At 45.0% G+C, this 21,577-nt stretch overlaps 1 protein-coding gene across 1 annotated transcript in view; it reads right to left on the bottom strand.

Moving 5' to 3' along the window:
- LOC141173158 (excitatory amino acid transporter 2-like) overlaps positions 1-21,577 on the bottom strand; it is a 79,916-nt gene that overhangs the window by 26,295 nt on the left and 32,044 nt on the right. The window contains exons 2-4 of the mRNA XM_073657793.1: positions 6,696-6,848; positions 3,555-3,805; positions 1,509-1,683 (exon numbers count right to left, since the gene is read on the bottom strand). Coding sequence (XP_073513894.1) covers positions 1,509-1,683; positions 3,555-3,805; positions 6,696-6,848 — 579 coding nt within the window. The remainder of the gene's footprint in view (positions 1-1,508; positions 1,684-3,554; positions 3,806-6,695; positions 6,849-21,577) is intronic.

The raw sequence follows: 21,577 nt of genomic DNA, 5'->3' as shown, positions 1-21,577 counted from the left end.
GCTGCAAAGACGCTGAAAGAAGTGACGTGCTCCATTCTGCAAAAATGCAGCTCTTTGACAAAACAGTTAGGAAAAAAAAAAACAAGGTGTGTGCATGAGATTTCTGAAATCTCATAGACTTTGCTGGTACTGTAAAATGCTGCGGAAAATTTGCATTAAAAAAATGCACAAAAAAAACGCATCAAAAACTCACAGTGTGAACATACTTAAAGGAGTTTCCACTTTCAGGAATAGCTCTATAATAAAAATAAAGAGAGCAGGGAATCACCCTCCCTGGGGTCCAGCACCGGCTCCTGCTTTTCCAGTCTTGGTGCTTTGGCCACGTCAACACTGCAGGCAATCACCGAGCTCAGCGGTTGTGTCAAGATAGACAGCATGAGCCGCTAACCTCAGTGATTGGCTAAAGCAGTGATGCGATGTCGACGTGAGAATCAAAACACTGGGACCTAAGTAACGTAGTTTGGGATCCACTTTCCTGAAAGTGGAAAACCCCTTTAATATAGAACATTTTGTTGAAATACACCGATTTCCTTGGAAGACCTAGACAGCACTTTTCTTGGGAGACATACTGTAGAGAGACAACTTTGTGCATGATATTATCAAATTAATTAAAGGGAATTGGTCAGCAGGCTTTTGATATGTAATTAATGATGAAGGGGCAGAGACCCTGATTCCAGTGATGTATCATTTAGTGTACTGGGTGCAGCAATTGTGATAAAATTACAGTTTTTTTCCTGCTGCAGATCCAGCAGTGCTCTGAATGCTGAGCTGTGTATAACCCCGCCCACATTGTTGATTGGCTGCTTTCATTGCTAATCAGTGGAGGGGACGTGGTTGGACCAGGAGGCAAAAGACACCTAGTCCTACTGTGATAATCTCCTGCTGATAAAACACAGATTTTATTGTAACAGCCCAGTAAGTAACACATCACTGGAATCAGGCTCTCTGTCCGTACACCACGCTTCTCTTAGATTACTTGCTGACAGATTCCTTTTAAAGAATTATTCTCATCTTAGAAGGTTATTACTTACCCAAAGTGATACCTTGATGATCGATCTTGGTCCCACCACCCTGATTTGACCCACTTGAATAGAAAGCGCGTAGACCACTGCTCCATTCACTGTCTGTGAGACTGTCGGAGATAGTCAATTAAGTGGTGGGACCACAGCGATCAGCAAGTTATCACCAATTCTCTGGGTAGCTGATAACTTGCTAAAATTGGAGTAACCCTTTATGCACATGAAATCCTGCAACCCCCATTTAGAGGAATAGAACAGTCTCAGAAGTTTCTGCAAAAAAATCTTCTGCATGTAAATATACCCTAAAAAGACATAAACTACTACACATTATCCATATAACATAGGATACCTATGGCTAGCCTTATTTCATGATCCACCTCTAAAAATTTGGAAGCATTCAAGGGCTACACAGCTTAAACTTTTATACAATTCCCGTCCACAGTTACGCACATGCTAATGTTTAATGATTTATACAGCGCTGGCTCTTACCAAGAACATTCATTCCTCCCTTAAATTCCAGCTTCTTTTGAGTCACCATTGCAGGAGACTCAGCCATAGAAGAGTTAGTCTGAGATCCATTGACTGTCAGGCCGGAAACATTAATAGGTCGAATAAGATCCAGTGGTGAAGGAGGTGCTGGGACTTTCTTGGAAACCGTTTGTATCTGGGACGAACAAAGCAAACTGAGTTTATATGAGGAAGGTATTACTTCTGAAACTGAGCTCAGCGGGGCATTTCCACCAATTCCCAAAAAGTACTTACAGTGCCTCGCAAAAGCATTCACCCCCCTTGACTTTTTACCTATTTTATTACATTTGCATGTGCATATGTATTCACCCCTTTTGCTATGAAGCCCCTAAAAATTTCTGGTGCAAACAATTCCCTTCATAGGTCACATGCTTAGTGACAGGATGTCCACCTGTGTGCAATTTAAGTGTCACATGTCTGTCAGTATATACACTTTACCTTTTCTGAAAGGCCACAGAGGCTGCAACACCATTAAGAGGCACCACTAACCAAACAACATCATGAAGACCAAGGAGATTTCCAAACAACACCATGAAGACCAAGGAGATCTCCAAACACCACCATGAAGACCAAGGAGATCTCCAAACACCACCATGAAGACCAAGGAGATCTCCAAACAAGACAGAGACAAAGTTGTTGAGAAGAACAAGTCAGCTTTGGGTTATAAAAAAATATCCCAATTTCTGATGATCCCCCGGAGCACCATCAAATCCATTATCATCAAATGGAAAGAACCTGCCAAGAGAGGGCGCCCACCAAAACTCTCAGCCCAGGCAAGGAGGTCCTTGATCAGAGAGGCAGCACAGAGACCAAAGGTAACCCTGAAGGAGCTGCAGAGTTCCCAAGCAGAGGTTGTAGTATCTGTCCATACAACCACAATAAGCCGTACACTCCATAGAGGTGGCCTTTATGGAAGAGTGGGAAGAAAAAAGCCTTTACTTACACACAAAAATTGTAAGGCTCGTTTTGAGTTTGCAAAAATACATGTGGGAGACTCCCCAAAGGTATGGAGGAAGGTGTTGTGGTCAGATGAGACCAAAATTTAACTTTTTTGCCACCTAGGTGAGTGCAATGTCTGGCGCCAATCAAACACAGCTCATCACCCCAAGAACACCATCCCCACAGTGAAACATAGTTCTGGCAGCATCATGCTGTGGGGATGGTATGCAGCAGCAAAATTCCAGCACCAACTTCTGTGTCTCAATTCTGTCGTGCAACCACCAAGTTCAGTGCCTCGATTCTGTTGTGTAACAACCAAGCTCTGTGTCTTTTTTTGTTGTGTAGTCACCAAGCTCTGTGCCTCAATTCAGTTCTGTAACAATCAAGCTCTGTGCCTCAATTCAGTTCTGTAACAACCAAGCTCTGCACCTCCTTTCTGTTGTGTAACCACCAAGCTCTGAGCCTCGATGCTATGTGTAACCTCAAAGTTTGTACCTTCATTGAGAGACTATTACCGCTCTTTTTAAATCATTCCATTAAAATTTTTTGCTGTTTACCCATATTACAGACCACCCAAAGTCTGTGCTGTGGGTTTCACTAAACTAGACTGTCTTCTGTTCCTGCTGCTAGGCTTCTGTGTTAGGATCTTACAGAGCTCACACCCGCACTAAAAATGGAAGCTAAGAGCAAGTAGCAGGATGCTTTAGTTTAGTGCAGAACTCGGGAGGACCGGGCTGCGAATAAACTGCAAAAAAACTCCGATAAGGTGATTTAGTAAAATAATTATACTACAGAATTCTGCTCCATAAAATTTTTCTGTTGAAAGTGGAGGTACACTTTAGACTAACAATCTGAACAAATATCAACAAGTTGGGAGAAAATCTGCAACTTTTGTAGTCTTTGCATTTTCTACATGGAGGAGCCAACTAGATTCATCGTATTTAGGGATTGCTGAAAAAACATAACCCAGCCTTGTATATAAAGTAGTACAAATCATAAAAACATGCATGAAATGGGATTGAACAGTGTGAACAGAATTGATTGGGTATTTTTGGCCTTATGTCATACCTGTTGAAAACATGCTTGGACTAAATTTTCAGGGAAGAGGTTTCGGATGAGGTCCAAAAATGCATCAATACTGGACACTTCTTCATTTTTTGTTGATATGCTGACTTGCTTCTTCAACTTAGGGTTGCCAGGGTGAATGGATAGAACCAGGATGACTCCGAGCAGAGCAGCCAAGATGGTAGTGGACATGTAATAAACCATTGCACGTGTGCCCATTCTTCCACTGGACTTTGCATCAAGGCCAGCCAAACCTGTTGGAGGAAAGTAAAAATGATAAAAGCATCATGAGATGATCCTTAAATAGAAAGTCAATATTATTTAAAGGGTTGCTCTACAACATTAATGACCTATCTAAAGGATAGGTCATCAATATAAGATTGGTGTGGCTCCAGCACATGACACTCAATGGTTTAGCTATTCTTGGTGCCGGCAGCTTACATCTAAACACCGAGAACAGTTGATCTGGGGGATGCTGGGTTTCGATCCTCCACCAATCTCATATCAATGGCCTATCATAAAAAAGGGTCATCAATAAAAAAAGAAATGGAGCAACCCTTTAATTCTATAATACAAGTACAAACCCATTATTGCCCCTAGAGGAAATTTTGCCTCTGCAAAACAACAATTAAAGCCGGAGCAAGTGATCTCGGAGAATCACCACTGGTCCTTCTCTGGTTTGGTGTTACAACTAAAAATTTCCTGGCTTGGGCTAGAGAACCATTTGTTGAGAACCATAACAAAAAGACCAACATTTAGCTGTGGGAAAAGTTTACATGTAGGAGTTCAACCAGCAGTAGTTTAATGTTGGCTGTCGCATAAAAGGTGGATGTGTCTCATCAACCTGTGTGATTAGCTCTTGAAGTCTCTTGTGGGCTGTCGGATTGATCAGTCTTGGTAAGTGAGAGTGGTGAGTAGCTGTGGTTGAGTCCTGTAAAGCAGAGGTTGAGAAAAATGTCTGTGGGTCAATTGGAGCTATAATAAAGGTCTGGTTGTCCTACCAACCTGACATTTGGCCTGGAGTCAAAGTCCAAGGTTATGGTTGGTGGACTGTAGGATGTAGGCAATAAGAAGGGTGGCCTAGTTTATGACATTGTGAGAGAGTCTGAGAGGAAGTCTAGCTATGAGACTGTGTTTGGGTGGAGAAGACTTGGACATTGGTCTGGACGTGCGGTGATGGGAATGAAGTTTGGTAGGAAAAGCCCTCGAATATCTAATCATTGAGAGACAGTGAGAGGGTGAAAGAGCATCAAACGAAAGTGGAACTTCGTGACTTAAAAACTAAAGTTGTACTGACTTTAGGGGGTTGAATAGTTATGCACTGAAGTTTTTTATTATTTTGACCTGTTTGTTGTTTTCTTCACAATAAAAAGAAAAACAAATGTTCACAGTTGTCGGCATGTTCTTTACATGAACTGATGCAAACCCTCAAAGAAAACAGTGAAAGTCCAAGTTGTGAGGTACCAAAACATGAAAAATGCCAAAGGGGGTGAATACTTTCTCAAGCCATTGTATTTACTTCTCAGCGATCATTTAACGCCGCAGATCGTATAGTGTAAAGAAAATAAAACTCCTGTCTGCTTCAATTTTTCACTATTTCACATATAACTTTATTTGCAATGTATAGTCATACTTTTATATGAGCTGTAATATTAGTCTTAGGGCCAAAAATTACTACTTACAGATGCAAATAATAATTTTTGGCCCTAGGACTATTATCAATGGTTTTCCATGAATGAGCAATATAAACACATTTACAAGTCAAATAGCCAAAGAGTACCTTGTACTCCAAGTTAATTCTTAACTGTATAACTTCTGTTTCAAAAATAAAAAACTTGAAATCTTGCAATTCTCACACCGGCCACTGGGGCTTTTTAGGCTCTAAACTTCCTGCTGTTTCAGGAAATAACACATGTACATAGTCACAATGAACAGGCTCTGTCCCTATCTTTTGTATTGGAGGATCTAATTAATGTCTGCAATGGTCCTTGTGAAGGAAGTGAGAGCAGGAGGAGCTGTCATTGTACTCCTGCCTCTGCTGATAAGGAGCCCTGCTGAAAATTCTTTTAGAAAGGCCAGGAAGTATGATTAAAAAAAACTCTAGTGGCCAGTGTGATAATTGCAAGACATCTAAATTTGTTTTTAATAAAGATGAAAAAAATTAACAAAATATTAAAAAAAAAATACATGTAACACAAAAACTTAATTTGAACAATAGGTAATTTTCTGATGATGGCTTCCCTTTAAAGAGTAACCAAACATTTAGGTATTTGTTGTTTTCTTTTTTGTTTGCTTGTTTTTTTCATATTTTGAAGGTATATTAAATTACTTGCCTTATACCTCCCTGCCCCCAAAAGCCATCCTTCTGCTTTGATTGATGTGCATGATACATGCAGTGTCATTCATATGGCCAAAAGAGATCTTGTGCCTGCTCATTAGCATTGTTGTCTCGCACAGGTGCACTTTGCTCTTCCCTGAAAAATCCTCAGGAATACGCCATAAACCTCACCTGCTGTTAGTAAGTCCTGTGATTTCTGGACCTACAAAGTGTACACAGCTTGCACAATAGGAGCTGAGCCGCAGTACCCAAAAATCGCCACTACACAGTGTATGGCACTGTGCTGCTTCAGTTCAGTTCAGCAATCACAGGACCTGCTAACAGCTGATCAGTGTTGGGGGGTGATTGTCGGATTCCAACTCATCATCAAGATCGCAGTCCTGGACAACCACTTTTAATTCCTAATTAGCCACTATTTAGAAGTGTATATAAAAGGGCATGGCTTTGTAAATTTCTAAAATGTGATAGATAAAATAATCTGGAAAAAAATATATATATATATTATTTATATTTATTGTATTTATTTATTTTTTAAGATTATTTTACCTGTCACATTTTTGAAATGTTTAAAAATAAAAAAAATGTCATGTGATCAGAAATGCCATAAATGTACAATTCCACTGAGAGACTTTGCTAAATAAATATAAATAATACAATTAAATATAAATAAATACAAATAAAATATATATATTTTTAAAATTACCAGAAAACCATAAATCTTAAGTTTGCCCATAAAAGACAATACTTTCCTAAATAAATAAATACATTTTTTGTTTTCCGCTTTATAATAAAATCACATCTCTTACCAGAAATCAAACTTGAAATAATTAACGGTAAAATTAACATTTTCAACATCCGCATGAGAATATCTCCAGGAAAGGAGATAAGGATGAGAATATTTCCATCTAGAGGAGGAAGCAATCGAAGAAGACAGCCAAAAAGAGACCCAAAGATCACACCTAAGGAACAAAAGGATGTGATATTGTATTAATAAACAGGCAATTGCACAAATGAAAGATGAGTTAAATTTTGATCATAGTAATAAAAACCAAAGAGTAAGAGTAGACTTGTTCCTGCAGCATATGATAGGATTTCTGCAACCTCTATTCGACTGAAAGGGACAATTTCAGAAATTTCTATGAAAGATGACAGCTAGTGCTCATAAGGTTCTATGGAGAACTCCTCCCCCTCTCCATCGAATTTTAAAGCACCAACTGTCATCTCCTATCTCAGTAATGAGGAATTTTGTTTTCACTGAATACAGATTTTACCCATGAATTGAGAGCGAGTGATCAATCCTGGTGGAGAAAGAAGCAAGTTTCTTTGATAAAATATATTACAAAGTTGCTTATTTTCATCTTTACTAATAAATACCCCCAAAAATAAGGAAGAAGTAAGAATAGTAATGTGGGTGGTGATATTTTTGTTTTTTTGCTTGTTTTTGTACAGATTAGTAGCACAACTTGTCATCAGAAAATTACATTGTTTTAATCAGGTTTTTGCTATTTTTTATACATTTTTGGCACTGGGAATTTTTTATATGTTGTCAAACACAAAGCAAAATTATTCATATAGGGTAACGCCAATATAGATTGATTAACCCCTTAACCCCCGAGGGTGGTTTGCACGTTAATGACCAGGCCAATTTTTACAATTCTGACCACTGTCACTTTATGAGGTAATTACTCTGGAACGCTTCAACGGATCCCCCTGATTCTGAGATTGTTTTTTGTGACATATTGTACTTCATGATTGTGGTAAAATTTCTTCGATATCACTTGCGTTTATTTGCCCTTAAATCAGAGAGATATGTCACACAAAATACTTAATAAATAACATTTCCCACATGTTTACTTTACATCAGCACAATTTTGGAACCAAAATTTTTTTTTGTTAGGGAGCTATAAGGGTTAAAAGTTGACCAGCGATTTCTCATTTTTCCAACAAAATTTACAAAACCAATTTTTTAGGGACCACATCACATTTGAAGTCACTTTGAGAGGTCTTTATGACAGAAAATACCCAAAAGTGACACCATTCTAAAAACTGCACCCCTCAAGGTGCTCAAAACCACATTAAAGAACTTTATTAACCCTTCAGGTGCTTCACAGGAATTTTTGGAATGTGGAAGAAAAAAATGAACATTTAACTTTTTTCACAAAAACGTTAATTTAGACCCAATTTTTTTTATTTTCACAGGGGTAACAAGAAAAAATGGACCCCAAAATTTGTTGTGCAATTTCCCCTGGGCACGCAGATACCCCATACGTGGGCAAAAAACACTGTTTGGGCGCACGGCAGGGCTCGGAAGGGAAGGAGCGCCATTTGACTTTTTGATTGTAAAATTTGCTTGAATAATTAGCGGACGCCATGTTGCGTTTGGAGAGCCCCTGATGTGCCTAAACAGTGGAAACCCCCCACAAGTGACCCCATTTTGGAAACTAGACCCCCAAGGCACCTATCTAGATGCATAGTGAGCACTTGGAACCCCCAGGTGCTTCACAAATTGATTCGTAAAAATGAAAAAGTATTTTTTTTTTCCACTTTTTCATTTTTACGAATCAATTTGTGAAGCACCTGCGGGTTCCAAGTGCTCACTATGCATCTAGATAGATGCCTTTGTGGGTCTAGTTTCCAAAATGGGGTCACTTGTGGGGGAGCTCCAATGTATAGGCACACAGGGGCTCTCCAAATGCAACATGGTGTCCGCTAACAAATTGAATGGAAAATCGGCTCAAATTGTTAGCGGACACCATGTTGCATTTGGAGAGGCCCTGTGTGCCTAAACATTGGAGCTCCCCCACAAGTGACCCCATTTTGGAAACTAGACCCCCCAAGGCACCTATGTAGATGCATAGTGAGCACTTGGAACCCCCAGGTGCTTCACAAATTGATTCGTAAAAATGAAGATAATAATACCAAAGAATTTGTGATTGCAATCATTTTCAGAAAGAAACTGAGTATTATCTGACAGAATTGCAGGGGTGCCAATACTTTTGGCCACCACTATACATAGGTTGAATAAAGACGTCGGTCCATCAAGTACAACCTTCCTCCATCAATTGTACATTTTGTCACTAATTTAACTGCAACCCACAATGTTATGTGTATCGAGGAAATCATCCAGCCCATATTTAAAAGCTAAATAAAGTCCACTATCTGCCATTACTATATCTTGTGGTCGGCATTCCACAGTCTGACTGCCCTAACTGTAAAGAACCCTTTCCTGTTTAGGTGCCAGAATCGTCTTTCTTCCACCTGTAATGAGTGCCCCCTGGTTCTTAGTATGGTCTTTGGAAGGAATAAGTGTTAGTCCTTTTTTACTGACCACATATATATTTATACATGTAAATGAGATCCCCTCTGAGGCGTCATTTTTCTAAGCTAAACAAGTTCAACTTTTCCAACCTGTCATCATATAAGATCCCTTATATCCCTTGTAATAATCTAGTTGCCACCTTTGAACTGACTCTAACTTCTGAATATCCTTTTTAAAATGTGGAGCTCAAAACTGGATCCCATATTCCAGATGTGGCCTCACCAGTGATTTATAAAGGGGCAACAGTACGTTGGGATCGCGAGATTTTATTTCTCTTTTTATACATCCTAAAATCTTGTTTGCTTTTGCGGCTGCTACCTGACATTGAGTACCACTGCTCAGCTGACTTGTAACCAGAATACCCAAGTCCTTCTCCTCTTCTGTAGTCCCGGGTATACTCCCATTTAATGTATATGCAGCAATAGGATTACTCCGTCCTAGGTGCATTACTCTACATTTATCTACATTAAACCTCATCTGCCAAGTGTTTGCCCATTTAGACATCTTATCCAGATCGTTCTGCAATATCGTAACGTCAAGATCAGATTTTAACCCCTTTCTGACGTGTGACCTAATAGTACGTCATGGTGACTTGGGCTGACTGGACCAATGACGTACTATTAGGTCATATGGCGATAGCGCCCGCACACAAGCGGTGCGGGGCGATCGCTGCTGGGTGTCAGTGGATTGTCAAAGCTGACACCCGGTACTATGTGCAGGGAGCGGTCCTCAATGCTGCGATCAAAGTCAATCGCAGCATTGCGGGGGAAGGGGAGGTGATCGCAGATACTCTCCTCTCCTGCCGGCGTCCAACGCTGTCTGCCGCGGCTCCCGGATGTTGCCATGACGACTCAATGTCGTCATGACAACATCCGGGTCACCAGACAGCGGGAAGATACTTTGGTTATGCGCAGTGCCTGCAGCAGTGACAGCCTGTATTGCACAGGGAGCAACTGCTGTTCTCTATGCTATTCAGGAGATCTGAAAATAGAATGTGAAAGTCCCATAGTGGGACAAGGTGTAAAAGTAAAAAAAAATCAGAATGTGAAAAAAAAAAAATGTAAAAAAAAATATAAAAAAAAATAAATAAATAAATAATCCAAAAAAATAAATTGTACCCATAAATAAATATTATTGTGGGGAAAAAAAACAAAAAAAAACAATAAAAGTACCCATAAATGGTATCGCCGCGTCCGGAACAACCTGTCCTATACAACTGTCCCACTAGTTAACCTCTTTAGTGAACTCAAGGTAAAAAAAAAAAGCAAAAAAAACATGCTTTATCATCATACCGCCAAACAAAAAATGCAATAAAATGCGATCAAAAAGACGAATGCAAATAAAAATGGTACCTCTGAAAACGTCATCTTGTCCCGCAAAAAACAAGCCGCCATACAGCTCCATCGGCAGAAAAATAAAAAAGTTATAGCTCTCAGAATAAAGCGATGCAAAAAAAACTTTTTTCTATAAAATAGTTTTTATTTTGTAAAAGCGCCAAAACATAAAAAAAATATAAATGTAGTACCATTGTAAACGTACTGACCCAAAGAATAAAGCTACCTTATCAATTTTACCACATGTGGAACGGTATAAAAAAAAAAAACAATTCCGGAGTTGTTGGTTTTTGTTTATTCTTCATCCCAAAAATCAGAATAGAAAGCGATCAAAAAATGTCACGTGCCCAAAAATGGTACCAATAAAAACGTCAACTTGTCCCACAAAAAACAAGCCGTCACATGACTCTGTCAGCTGAAATATGGAAAAATTATAGCTCTCAAAATATGGCGATGCAAAAACTAGTCTTTGCAAAAAAATGTGTCTTTTAGTGTGTGACAGCTGTCAATCATAAAAACCCAATATGAATCTGGTATCTCTGTAATCGCACCGACCCGAAGAATAAAGTCAACCAATCACTTATACCGCACGAGGAACAGCGTAAAAAATAAACTCTAGGGTTAGGGTTGTGCTAGGGTTAGGATTGGGATTTTTTCAAAAGTAAAGAAAAAAAATGACGACGATATGGCGGCTAGTGTTCAGAGCAAGTGCTCGCTACTTGAGTTTGCATCGGGTGCTTGGGTATGCACCGAGTATCGCGGGTGTTGGAGTGACATGCTCGAGTCTCCTCCCCATATGTTTTGCAGCTGTTATACAGCCAAAAAAAACTTGTGGGGATTGCCTGCCATGCACGAGATATCCCCGCATGGTTTTTTTGGGTGTCTAACAATCGTGAAACATGCGGGCAGGGACTTGAGCACCCACGATACATGGTGCATACCTGAGTACCCGATGCAAACTCAAGTAGCGAGCACTTGCGCTCAAGGCTAATGACAACTTATTCAATATGATGACCTAATGTTATCAAATTCTGTGTCGTACCTCTGGGTTCAAAATGTTCACTATAACGCTTAATAAAATCCTTGAGGGGGCTAGTTTCCAAAATGGGGTCACTTGTTGGGGGGTTTCCACTGTTTAGACACATCAGGGGCTCTCCAAAAGCAACATGGCGTCAGCTAATTATTCAAGCAAATTTTACATTCAAAAAGTCAAATGGCGCTCCTTCCCTTCCGAACCCTGCCGTGCGCCCAAACAGTGGTTTTCCCCCACATATGGGGTATCAGCTTACTCAGGAGAAATTGCACAACAAATTGCATTGTGCAATTGTGGTGCCCCTGAGGGTTCAGTCGCCACAGAGGTACTGCACCTCACCCAGAGGTGTGGTATCTCCTTCTCTCAGGTAAGGAGGGAGTGCTGCCCGCATTCAACACTACACTGCTCCAGGCCGGCTGGAAGGGCAAGATGCAATGTGTTTTCCTGCTGAGCCCTGTCCCTGGCTGGAGTGGGGGGAACCCAAAGGTAGGGGGAACCAGTAGTGGGTGTGGGTGGAGGAAGCAGTTTAGTGGAGCACTTTGACAGTAGGTACAAAAAGGGAAGCCATCTTAGGGTGGCAGAACAGGATGAGCAGTTCAGAAGAACAGTTCAGGAAGACAGTCAGGGAGCAGAGGCTCATTAAGAGCTCTGCTCCACAAGTTGGGGCCCAGTCTTAGAGGCCCAGGAGGGGAGCAGAGGAGTAGGCTCTGATCTACAGAAGTGATCCTAGGGGGTACGGCGAGTGCGAGACGGCACCCGTACGCCCCGAATCTGTCAGAAGACAGAGGGATCGTAGGCCGCAAGAAGGGGACTGGCCCCTGGACCAGCCGTGTTACTCTACGTCTCGGCTGGGAAAACCGGAGGCTTCTGGCTTATATAGTCAGTTGCCGAAGCCTCATTCTAATCCCCGTGAGGGTCAAGCAGGTCCGGGAACTCCGACAAGACAGGAGGGACTTCAGAGCACCCGAGCGGGATTGAGAGTGGGAAGCGCAGGGTAGGAGGGAGAAAGACCCAGCGTGAAGACGGTCTAGCTAGGAACACAAGAAAGTGGGGTTCTGTCAGGTACTCCTAATCTGCCTGAGGAAGTGCTGAACCCCAGCCTGGTGAACTCAGCGCGACGTGGGAGGCTGGCACCCGTACAGTGCACCAGTGGAACTGTCACAAGAACTGTGAGTAAAGACTCGGATGACTGCACCGTACTGCCTCCGTCCATGCTTTCATCCGCGCCATCTTTCCCTCCCTGCACTACAACGCCCAGCGCAACCCACACTACCTACACTGGCCTGGAGCTAGCTCTATCTGTGGAGATCCACACCATCCCTGCTGCCGTAACACCAGCTCCAGAGGACTGCCCCGCAGCGGCGGCACCCTTTAGTCGCAATCCACAGGTGGCGTCACGAACTTTACAAATCCCCTAATAATTCCCCTTTTTACTGACCACCCTGGGTCACGGACCGGGCCAGCCACCGTGATATCCCCCACCGGCATACACAGAGGCCCGGCTGCCGAGTACCCCACGGCCCTGGGGGCGCGTCACAATTTCTCCTGTTACCCTTATTAAAATGCAAAATTGGAGGCTGAAAAACATTTTCGTTGCAAAAATGTGAAAATTTTATTTTTACGGCTCAATGTTCTAAACTTCTGTGAAGCACCTAGGGATTCAGGGTGCTCACCACACATCTAGATAAGTTCCCTAAGGGGTCTAGTTTCCAAAATAGTGTCACTTGTGGGGGTTTTCCACTGTTTAGGCACATCAGGGGCTCTTCAAACGCAACATGGCGTCCGCTAATTATTCAAGCAAATTTTACATTCAAAAAGTCAATTGGCGCTCCTTCCCTTCCGAGCCCTGCCGTGCGCCCAAACAGTGGTTTTCTCCCACATATGGGGTATTAGCGTGCTCAGGAGAAATTGCACAACAAATTTTGGGGTCCATTTTTTTCCTGTTACCCTTGCAAAAATAAAAAAAAATTGGGGTCTAAATTAACATTTTTGTGAAAAAAGTTAAATGTTCATTTTTTTCTTCCACATTCCAAAAATTCCTGTGAAGCACCTGAAGGGTTAATAAACTTCTTGAATGTGGTTTTGAGCACCTTGAGGGGTGCAGTTTTTACAATGGTGTCACTTTTGGGTATTTTCTGTCATAAACGCCCCTCAAAGTCACTTCAAATGTGAAGTGGTCCCTAAAAAAATGGTTTTGTAAATTTTGTTGGAAAATTTAGAAATCGCTGGTCAACTTTTAACCCTTATAGCTACTTATCAAAAAAAAATTTTGGTTCCAAAATTGTGCTGATGTAAAGTAGACATGTGGGAAATGTTATTTATTAACTATTTTGTGTGACATATCTCTCTGATTTAAGGGCATAAAAATTCAAATTTTGAAAATTGCAAAATTTCAAGAATTTTCGCCAAATTTCCCCAATGCTCCCAGTAAAGATCCCTGTGGTCTCCACTGCTGACTATATCCCATTTAGAGACCGTACAATTTATGACGACTCATAGCATGTCAATTGAATAGTAGGATGCTGCATCTGTGGTCTTTCTAAATACTAATCATTGGATGGTGTGTCCAATTGCACTCTAAGTTGAAGAGAGTTGGGCAAAGTGCGGCCCGCAGACCGAGACAGCCGAAGGGCTCAAAACAGTGACCCACCGGCAGCACAATGACCTCACCCAACACCCATCCACTGCACAGCGCCCGCTTCCCAGTGTCACTCCTATCCGCATCCTCAGGATGCATATAGCGTTGAATACATTGGCGGAAAATGGTGCCACCGGCTTCTTCTTCCATCAATCAGCGCGTGAAACAACAGAGGCAATGTCGTCATTAAATCTCGTCAGCTGTGCTGAGAGTCAGTTCACCGGAGACAGGAGTAGAGCACTGGGAGAACATGAGTGAGGTATGTGTTGTTTTGTTTTCATATGTGTATGAGTCTTTGCATGCACAGTATAAAGGAGGCTATGTGGGGACTCATTCTGTATTTTGGAGGTTATGTGAGGGCTCATACTATAAATAGGGGGCTAATACTATATATAGGGGGCTATGTGAGGGCTCAAACTGTATATAAGTGGCTATATGTGCGGCTAATACTTTATATAGGAGGCTATGTGAAGGCTCATACTGTTTATAGGAGGTAATTAAAAACAAAAAAATGTATTATACCATATTAAAATTCCAATTGATAAAATTCCATGGAAAAAGAAGAGCAAGGACATGCTTGTTCGAAACGCGTAAGATCTTTCCCTGTTCATGCGTTACTCCTCTTTTTCCATGGAATTTTATCAATTGGAATTTTAATATGGTATAATATTTTTTTTTGTTTTTAATTATCTACTGTGACAAAGTTACTGGCAGAATACTGAGGGCAGATATGTTTCACTGAGGCTATTAGCCTCAGTTATGTGAAACATGGAAGTTTTCTCCTGCATGGTAGGTGCAGTGTTGGGCTAAATCTGAACCATGTGTGGCAAATGAGTGGCCGGACCCCGGCCGATGTACGAACTGTGCTGTATCTTTTTTTGTTTTGTTTTGTCATTATGCTGAATGGACTGTGTTTACTTTATGGACTCCAGGGTGGTTTATGACATGTTTTAATAAACAACCCGAAATTTAAAGAAACAGTGCTCCTTGTCTACCTCCCTGTACAGCCGAGCAAGCCGCTTTACCACACTACCATGAAAATTATGCTAGATACACTCTTTTTGCTCTATGTTGTCTGCCACTGACAGTTTTTTCCCTGCATCACCCAAGATTATGTCCACAAATTGAATCCCTATTAAGTGAGTCTCTTTCATTTTTGTATATAGGAGGCTATGTGAGGCTCATAGTGTATATAAGAGGCTATATGGGGGCTCAATCTGTGTATCGGAGGCTATACGAGGGCTCATACTGTATATATGAGGTTATGTGGGGCTCACATTGTATATAGAGAGGTGATGTGGGGCTCATACTGTATATAAGAGGCTGTGTAGAGGGTCATGCTGTATACAGGAGGCTATGTGGGGCTCATACTTTATATACGAGGTTATGTGAGGGCTCATATTGTAAATAGAGAAGCTTTGTAGTGGCTCATACTATATATAGGAGACTATGTGAGGGCTTATACTGTATATAGGAGGCTATGTGAGCGCTCATTGTATATAGAAACGCTATGTGGGTGCTCATACTGTATATAGAGGCTATGTGGGGGCTCATACTATTTGTAGGGGTCTGTGTGAGGGCTCACTGTATATAGGGGGTTATGTGGGATCTCATACAGTATATAGGGGGCTGTTTGGGGGCTCAGATGGTATATGGGGAATATCAGCATACTTAATACTGCTCAATATTAAGTGATGATATTAATATAAAATAATAATTATAATCGTAATTAATATATTAATATTGAGCAGAGAAAGGAGAAAACTTACCCCTTAGATCCCAGTCTTAACCTCTCACCCAGCCAAATCAGATCTCATACGTTGCACTGATGAGGGGCAATACCCCAAAACACAGTGTCTACAAATTGAGATTCTGATTTGGCTTTTGTACTAAGTCATATTTCAAGGCTTGTTAAAGTGTCTATAATTACTTGTAGGATTGCTACTTCCAATAGGTGGTACTAGAGTTCAAGTCCTCTACCTCTCTGCAGAGACAATTTGCTTATTTAATATTCATACTAAAAACTCTCAAGCATTCCAAAAATTCCTGTCCCCTAATTAAAATAGAATAATGGAATATTTTTAAGAAAAAAAACACATTTTAAGGTCAGATTTTTTATGTAGTCAGGGTTTCAGAGGTAGCAGTGGCGCTAAAACTTTTAGCACAGATATAGCACTGGGGTTCAAAAGTTAAAAAGCAACAGGCATTTTATTTCTTAATTAATAAGTGTAGTATCGGCGTCTCTGCCTCCTACCAGGCAGAGACGCCGTTTCCCTCACCGCTGCGGCCCTGGTCCGGCGTCTTCCAGCTCCCGTCCTGCTGCTGCTATGGTGCGCACTGTGCTTAGGGCACGCGCGCTCCCTCCCTCTTAAAGGGGCCTCGCACGTCGTCCTAAAAAGTCCCCGGCTAATGGCCGGCAGACTTCCCCTATTTAAAGCACCTCCTCCAATATGAAGGTGGCTGTGCAATGGTTGTTGTTCTGTGTGCTTACACTTGCTTCAGCCCTCAGGTCCCGCTGCCTGTCAGTCCTGCCCACCAGTCTGCCTGTCAGTCCTGCCTGCCAGTCTGCCTGCCAGTTACCTGCCGTGTCCGCCAGCCTGCTTACCTGGAAGCACCTGCCTGTTACCTGTAGTGCATGTCAGCCTGCCTACCTGGAGCACCTGTTTGTTCCCTGTCGTGCCTGCCCGCCAGCCCACCTGGAGCACCTACCTATTACCTGTCGTGCCTGCCAGCTTGCCTACCGGGAGCACACGTCTGGCTATCCGCCGAACCAGCCTGCTTATCTACCCGGACCACCCGTCAGCCTTCCTGCCGTGCTCATCCACTGTACTGGTCAGTTCCTGCCATCTGACCAGTGGGAGTCACCTGCTCTCACACAAGGTCGGTCCCAGAGTGGCACCTGGTCCCCCTGCTCGGTCCCTCCCTGGTTCACGGAGTCGATTGAGCCGCCGTGAGACCTTGGTCAGGCCGAGTAGGTACTTAGTCACGCCCATTGGGTCCCTCCTTGCACCGAAGCACAGAGGTTCCATCACCCGGACCCGTAACAGTTTGCACAGGCCATGGAACCCGGTGGCCCACAGGCTCCTTCGCTCTCTGACCTGTACCAGGAGGTCTCACGTCAGAGATCCCAACAGGAGACTATCCTGTCCTATCTGCGGACTGTCAACTCTCGCCTGGGCACGCTGTCCACCCCGTCTGTGTCCGTCTCCAGCCGAGTGGCAGGCGCTCCGGCGGCACCTCAACCCACTGGCGCTATGGTACCCGGTTCTGGACCCCAGCTCTCTGCGCCCCCCGTTTTGATGGTGACCCCGTCTTATGTCGGGGCTTCTTGAACCAGTGCACGCTGTACTTTGAACTCCTGGCACATCAGTTCCTCTCCGACCAGGCCAAGGTGGTGTTCATCATGTCTCACCTCGCCGGGGAGGCCTTTGCATGGCTTAACCCTCTGTGGGAAAGAGAGGACCCCCTAGTGTCCGATCTTCTGGCCTTCGTCGCTGCCATCTGGAAGGTCTTCGATGAGCCCGGACGAAAATCTTCTACTGCCTCCTCGCTTCTCCGCCTCCACCAAGGGAGTCTCACAGTGGGCCAGTATGCCATACGTTTCCGTACCCTTGTATCTGAGCTTGCCTGGAACAACGAGGCCCTGGTGTCCACCTTCTGGGAGGGTCTTTCCGGACGGATCAAGGACGAGCTAGCCGGTCGTGACATTCCTTCCACCCTGGACGACCTGGTGTCATTAGCTACCCGGATTGACATCCATTTTTTGGAACGAGCTAAGGAGACTACCCGGGAGAGAAGATTTCCGCGTCTCGCTCCTGTATTCCAAAGCCCAGACTCGCAACCAGCAACTCCTTGGGCACGTTCCCCAGAACCTATGCAAATTGACCAAACCAAGATGGTCAAGTCTCGCCTGGAGATGCGCCGAGCTGAGGGGAGTTGCTTTTACTGTGGCAGTAAAGAGCATCTGATCCGTTCCTGCCCGGTGAAGTCGGGAATCTCCAGTGTCTAAGACCACTTGGAGAGGTCGTCCTGGGCAAGAGTAAATCCTCTCCGTCCTTGACTCTATCAGTTTCTATTTCCAGTGGTGAGACCCGCTTCTTTGAGACTGCCCACATGGATTCCAGAGCCGCTGGAAATCTCATTTCACAGGCTGTAGTGGGGCGGTATCAGATTCCTACCATACATCTGGCTGAACCATTGGCGGTCGCCTCCATGGATGGGAGGCTTCTTCTGGAGAACATGCTGCTCGTCACAGAGCCTGTAACCCTTCAGGTGGGAATGCTGCACTCGGAGAAGATCTCCTTTCATGTGCTGTCCGGTCTCTCTCACTCCCTCTTGCTTCGTCTACCCTGGTTACAGAGACATGAACCCGTCCTGAATTGGAGATCTGGTGAAGCGCTCCATTGGGGTCAGGAATGGCATGAGTCCTGTCTGGTTCCGGTCCGTCCAGCTCGACCTCCGTCTACTCCAGCTAATCTACCTGGTCTGCCGGCACCCTACTGGTCCTATGCAGACGTCTTCTACAAAAAGGAGGCAGAGACACTACCACCTCATAGGCCATATGATTTCCCCATCGACCTGGTACCTGGTGATTCTCCTCCCCGCAGGCGTATCTACCCCTTGTTGCTGGCTGAGACCCGGGCCATGTCTGAGTACATAGAAGAAAGTCTTCCTAGGGGATTCATCCAGAAATCTACCTCTCCGGCTGGAGCAGGATTCTTCTTTGATAAGAAGAAAGATGGCTCACTACGTCCTTGTATGAATTATAGGGGCCTTAACCAGATTACCAGCAAAAATAAGTACCCCCTGCCTCTCATCTCTGAGCTGCTCGACCGACTTAAAGGCGCGAAGATCTTCACCAAGCTCGATCTTCGTGGGGCGTACAATTTGGATCGGATCCACCAAAGAGACGAGTGGAAGATGGCATTCAACACCCGGGATGGTACTATGAGTACCCCGTGACGCCCTTTAGTCTCTGTAATGCTCCAGCCTTCTTCCAGGAGCTGGTTAATGACATCTTCCGTGATCTCCTGTATTCTTGCTGTAGCGCTGGCGTCCCTGCCCTCTGCTAGGCAGGGACGCTGCTCCCCTCACCGCTCTGCTCCGTGCCCGGCGTCCTCTCCCCGCTCTGCTGTCAGCGCGCGCTCCTTCCCGGCGTCCTCCTCCCGCTCTGCTCTCAGCGCGCGCTCCTTCCCGGCCCCTGTGCTTAGGGCGCGCGCGCGCGTGCTCCCCTCCTCTTAAAGGGGCCGCGCGCGCCGTCCTAAGGAGTCCCCGGCCAATGGCCGGAGGACTTCATCATATATAAGGCACCTCCTCCAAAATGGAGGTGCCCGAGCAATGTTGTTTGCACCTGTGTCTCACCTGTGCTTCAGCCCTCAGGTCCCGTTGCCAGTTACCTGCCAGTTTCCTGCCAGTTTCCTGCTAGTTACCTGCCAGTTACCTGCCTGATTCCTGCCTGAATACTTGTTACCTGTCTGCCAGTCTGAGGTCCGACGGTCTGCCTTACTACTCCTGTCAGTCTGTCTAAAGGACCAGCCTGCCCGCTCACCTGGGAGCGCTTATCAGCTACCTGCCTGCTTGCCTGAGGTCCGACGGTCTGCCTTACTACTCCGGTCAGTCTGTCTATGGACCAGCTTGCCCGCTCACCTGGGAGCGCTTCTCCGTTATCTGCCTGCTTGCCAGCCCGGAGGCTCCGTTGTCACGTGCTGTGACCACCAGCTATCTCAGAGACTCTTGCCCGCTCACCTGGGAGCGCATCTCCGTTACCTGCCTGCTTGCCAGCCCGGAGGTCCCGTTGTCACGTGCGGTGACCACCAGCTATTCCAGAGACTCTTGCCCGCTCACCTGGGAGCGCTTCTCCGTTACCTACCTGCCTGCCAGCCCGGAGGTTCCGCCGTCACGTGCCGTGACCACCTGCTATTCCAGAGACTCTCGCTTGCTCACCTGGGAGCACACATCTACCATCTGCCTGCTAGCCTACCCGGAGGCTCTGCCATCACAGGTCGTACCTACCCCTTACCCAGAGACTGCCCTGATCACTTGCCGTAACTCCCTGTCCGTTCACCCAGAGACTGCCACCCGCTCCCTTACAAGGGCCGCCCCCTTGTATAGTAGCTCAGAGGTTCCGCCTCCCAGACCCGTTACAGTTTGCTCGGGCCATGGAACCCGGTGGCACCCAAGCTCCCTCGCTCACGGACCTGTGTCATGAACTGTCCCGTCAAAGGTCCCAACAGGAGTCCATCCTGGGTCACCTGCGGAATGTCAATACTCGCCTGGACACTCTGACTGCACCACCTGCAGCCACTGCCAGTACCATGACTCGCAACCCGGCAGCTCCGCTACCCACTAATACCATGGTAACCTATCCCGGTTCCCGGCTGTCTGCTCCTCCTCGCTTCGGAGGCGACTCCGTCCAGGCTCGGGGCTTCATAAATCAGTGCACCCTGCACTTTGAACTTTTGTCCCATCAGTTTAATTCCGACCGGGCCAAAATTGCCTTTATCATGTCCCATCTCACCGGGGAGGCCCTGGCCTGGCTAAATCCTCTATGGGAGAGAGGAGACCCCCTGGTGTCCAACTTGCCTGCTTTTCTCTCGGCTTTCCGGAAAGTCTTCGACGAACCCGGACGGAAGACCTCATCCGCATCCTCTCTGCTACGCCTCCGTCAGGAGGGTCTCACCGTGGGCCAATATGCCATACGGTTCCGCACCCTTGCCTCGGAGCTGGCCTGGGATAACGACGCTCTGGTATCCGTCTTCTGGGAGGGTCTGTCCGGTCGTATTAAAGATGAACTTGCTGGTCGGGACATTCCTACCTCTCTCGATGATCTAATAACCCTTGCCACCCGGATTGACCTACGGTTCCAGGAGCGTGCCAAAGAGGTCACCCGTGAGAGAAGGATTCCACGTTTAGCTCCTACTTTCCAGAAACCCGTCATTCCCTCCATCTCTCCCCAGGTACACTCTCCTGAGCCTATGCAGGTCGACCAGACCAAGATGGTCAAAACCCGTCAGGACTCACGCCGTGCCGAGGGGAGCTGCTTCTACTGTGGCAGTAAGGAGCACCGGATCCGTGCCTGCCCGGAGAGGTCGGGAAACGCCTGTGTCTAGGTTCGCTCAGAGAGGTCCACCTAGACAAGAATAAATCCTCTCCATCCCTGCTGTTGTCAGTTTCGATCATCTACGGGGAGAACCGTTATTTCGAACTAGCCCAACTTGACTCTGGAGCAGCCGGGAACCTTATTTCACAGTCCCTGGTTGAGAAATACCGCATCCCCACCAAACCTCTGGCTGTACCCTTGTCTGTCGCTGCCGTGGATGGGGGCCTCTTACCTCGCCCCATTCAACTCATCACCGAATCCATTA

Source organism: Phyllobates terribilis, unplaced genomic scaffold (genome assembly GCF_046119375.1).
Source record: "Phyllobates terribilis strain yellow unplaced genomic scaffold, ASM4611937v1 Scaffold_12__6_contigs__length_324123572, whole genome shotgun sequence".
NCBI lineage: Eukaryota > Metazoa > Chordata > Amphibia > Anura > Dendrobatidae > Phyllobates > Phyllobates terribilis.
Note: the sequence above shows the minus strand (reverse complement) of the source record. Positions and strands in the feature narration are given on the sequence as shown.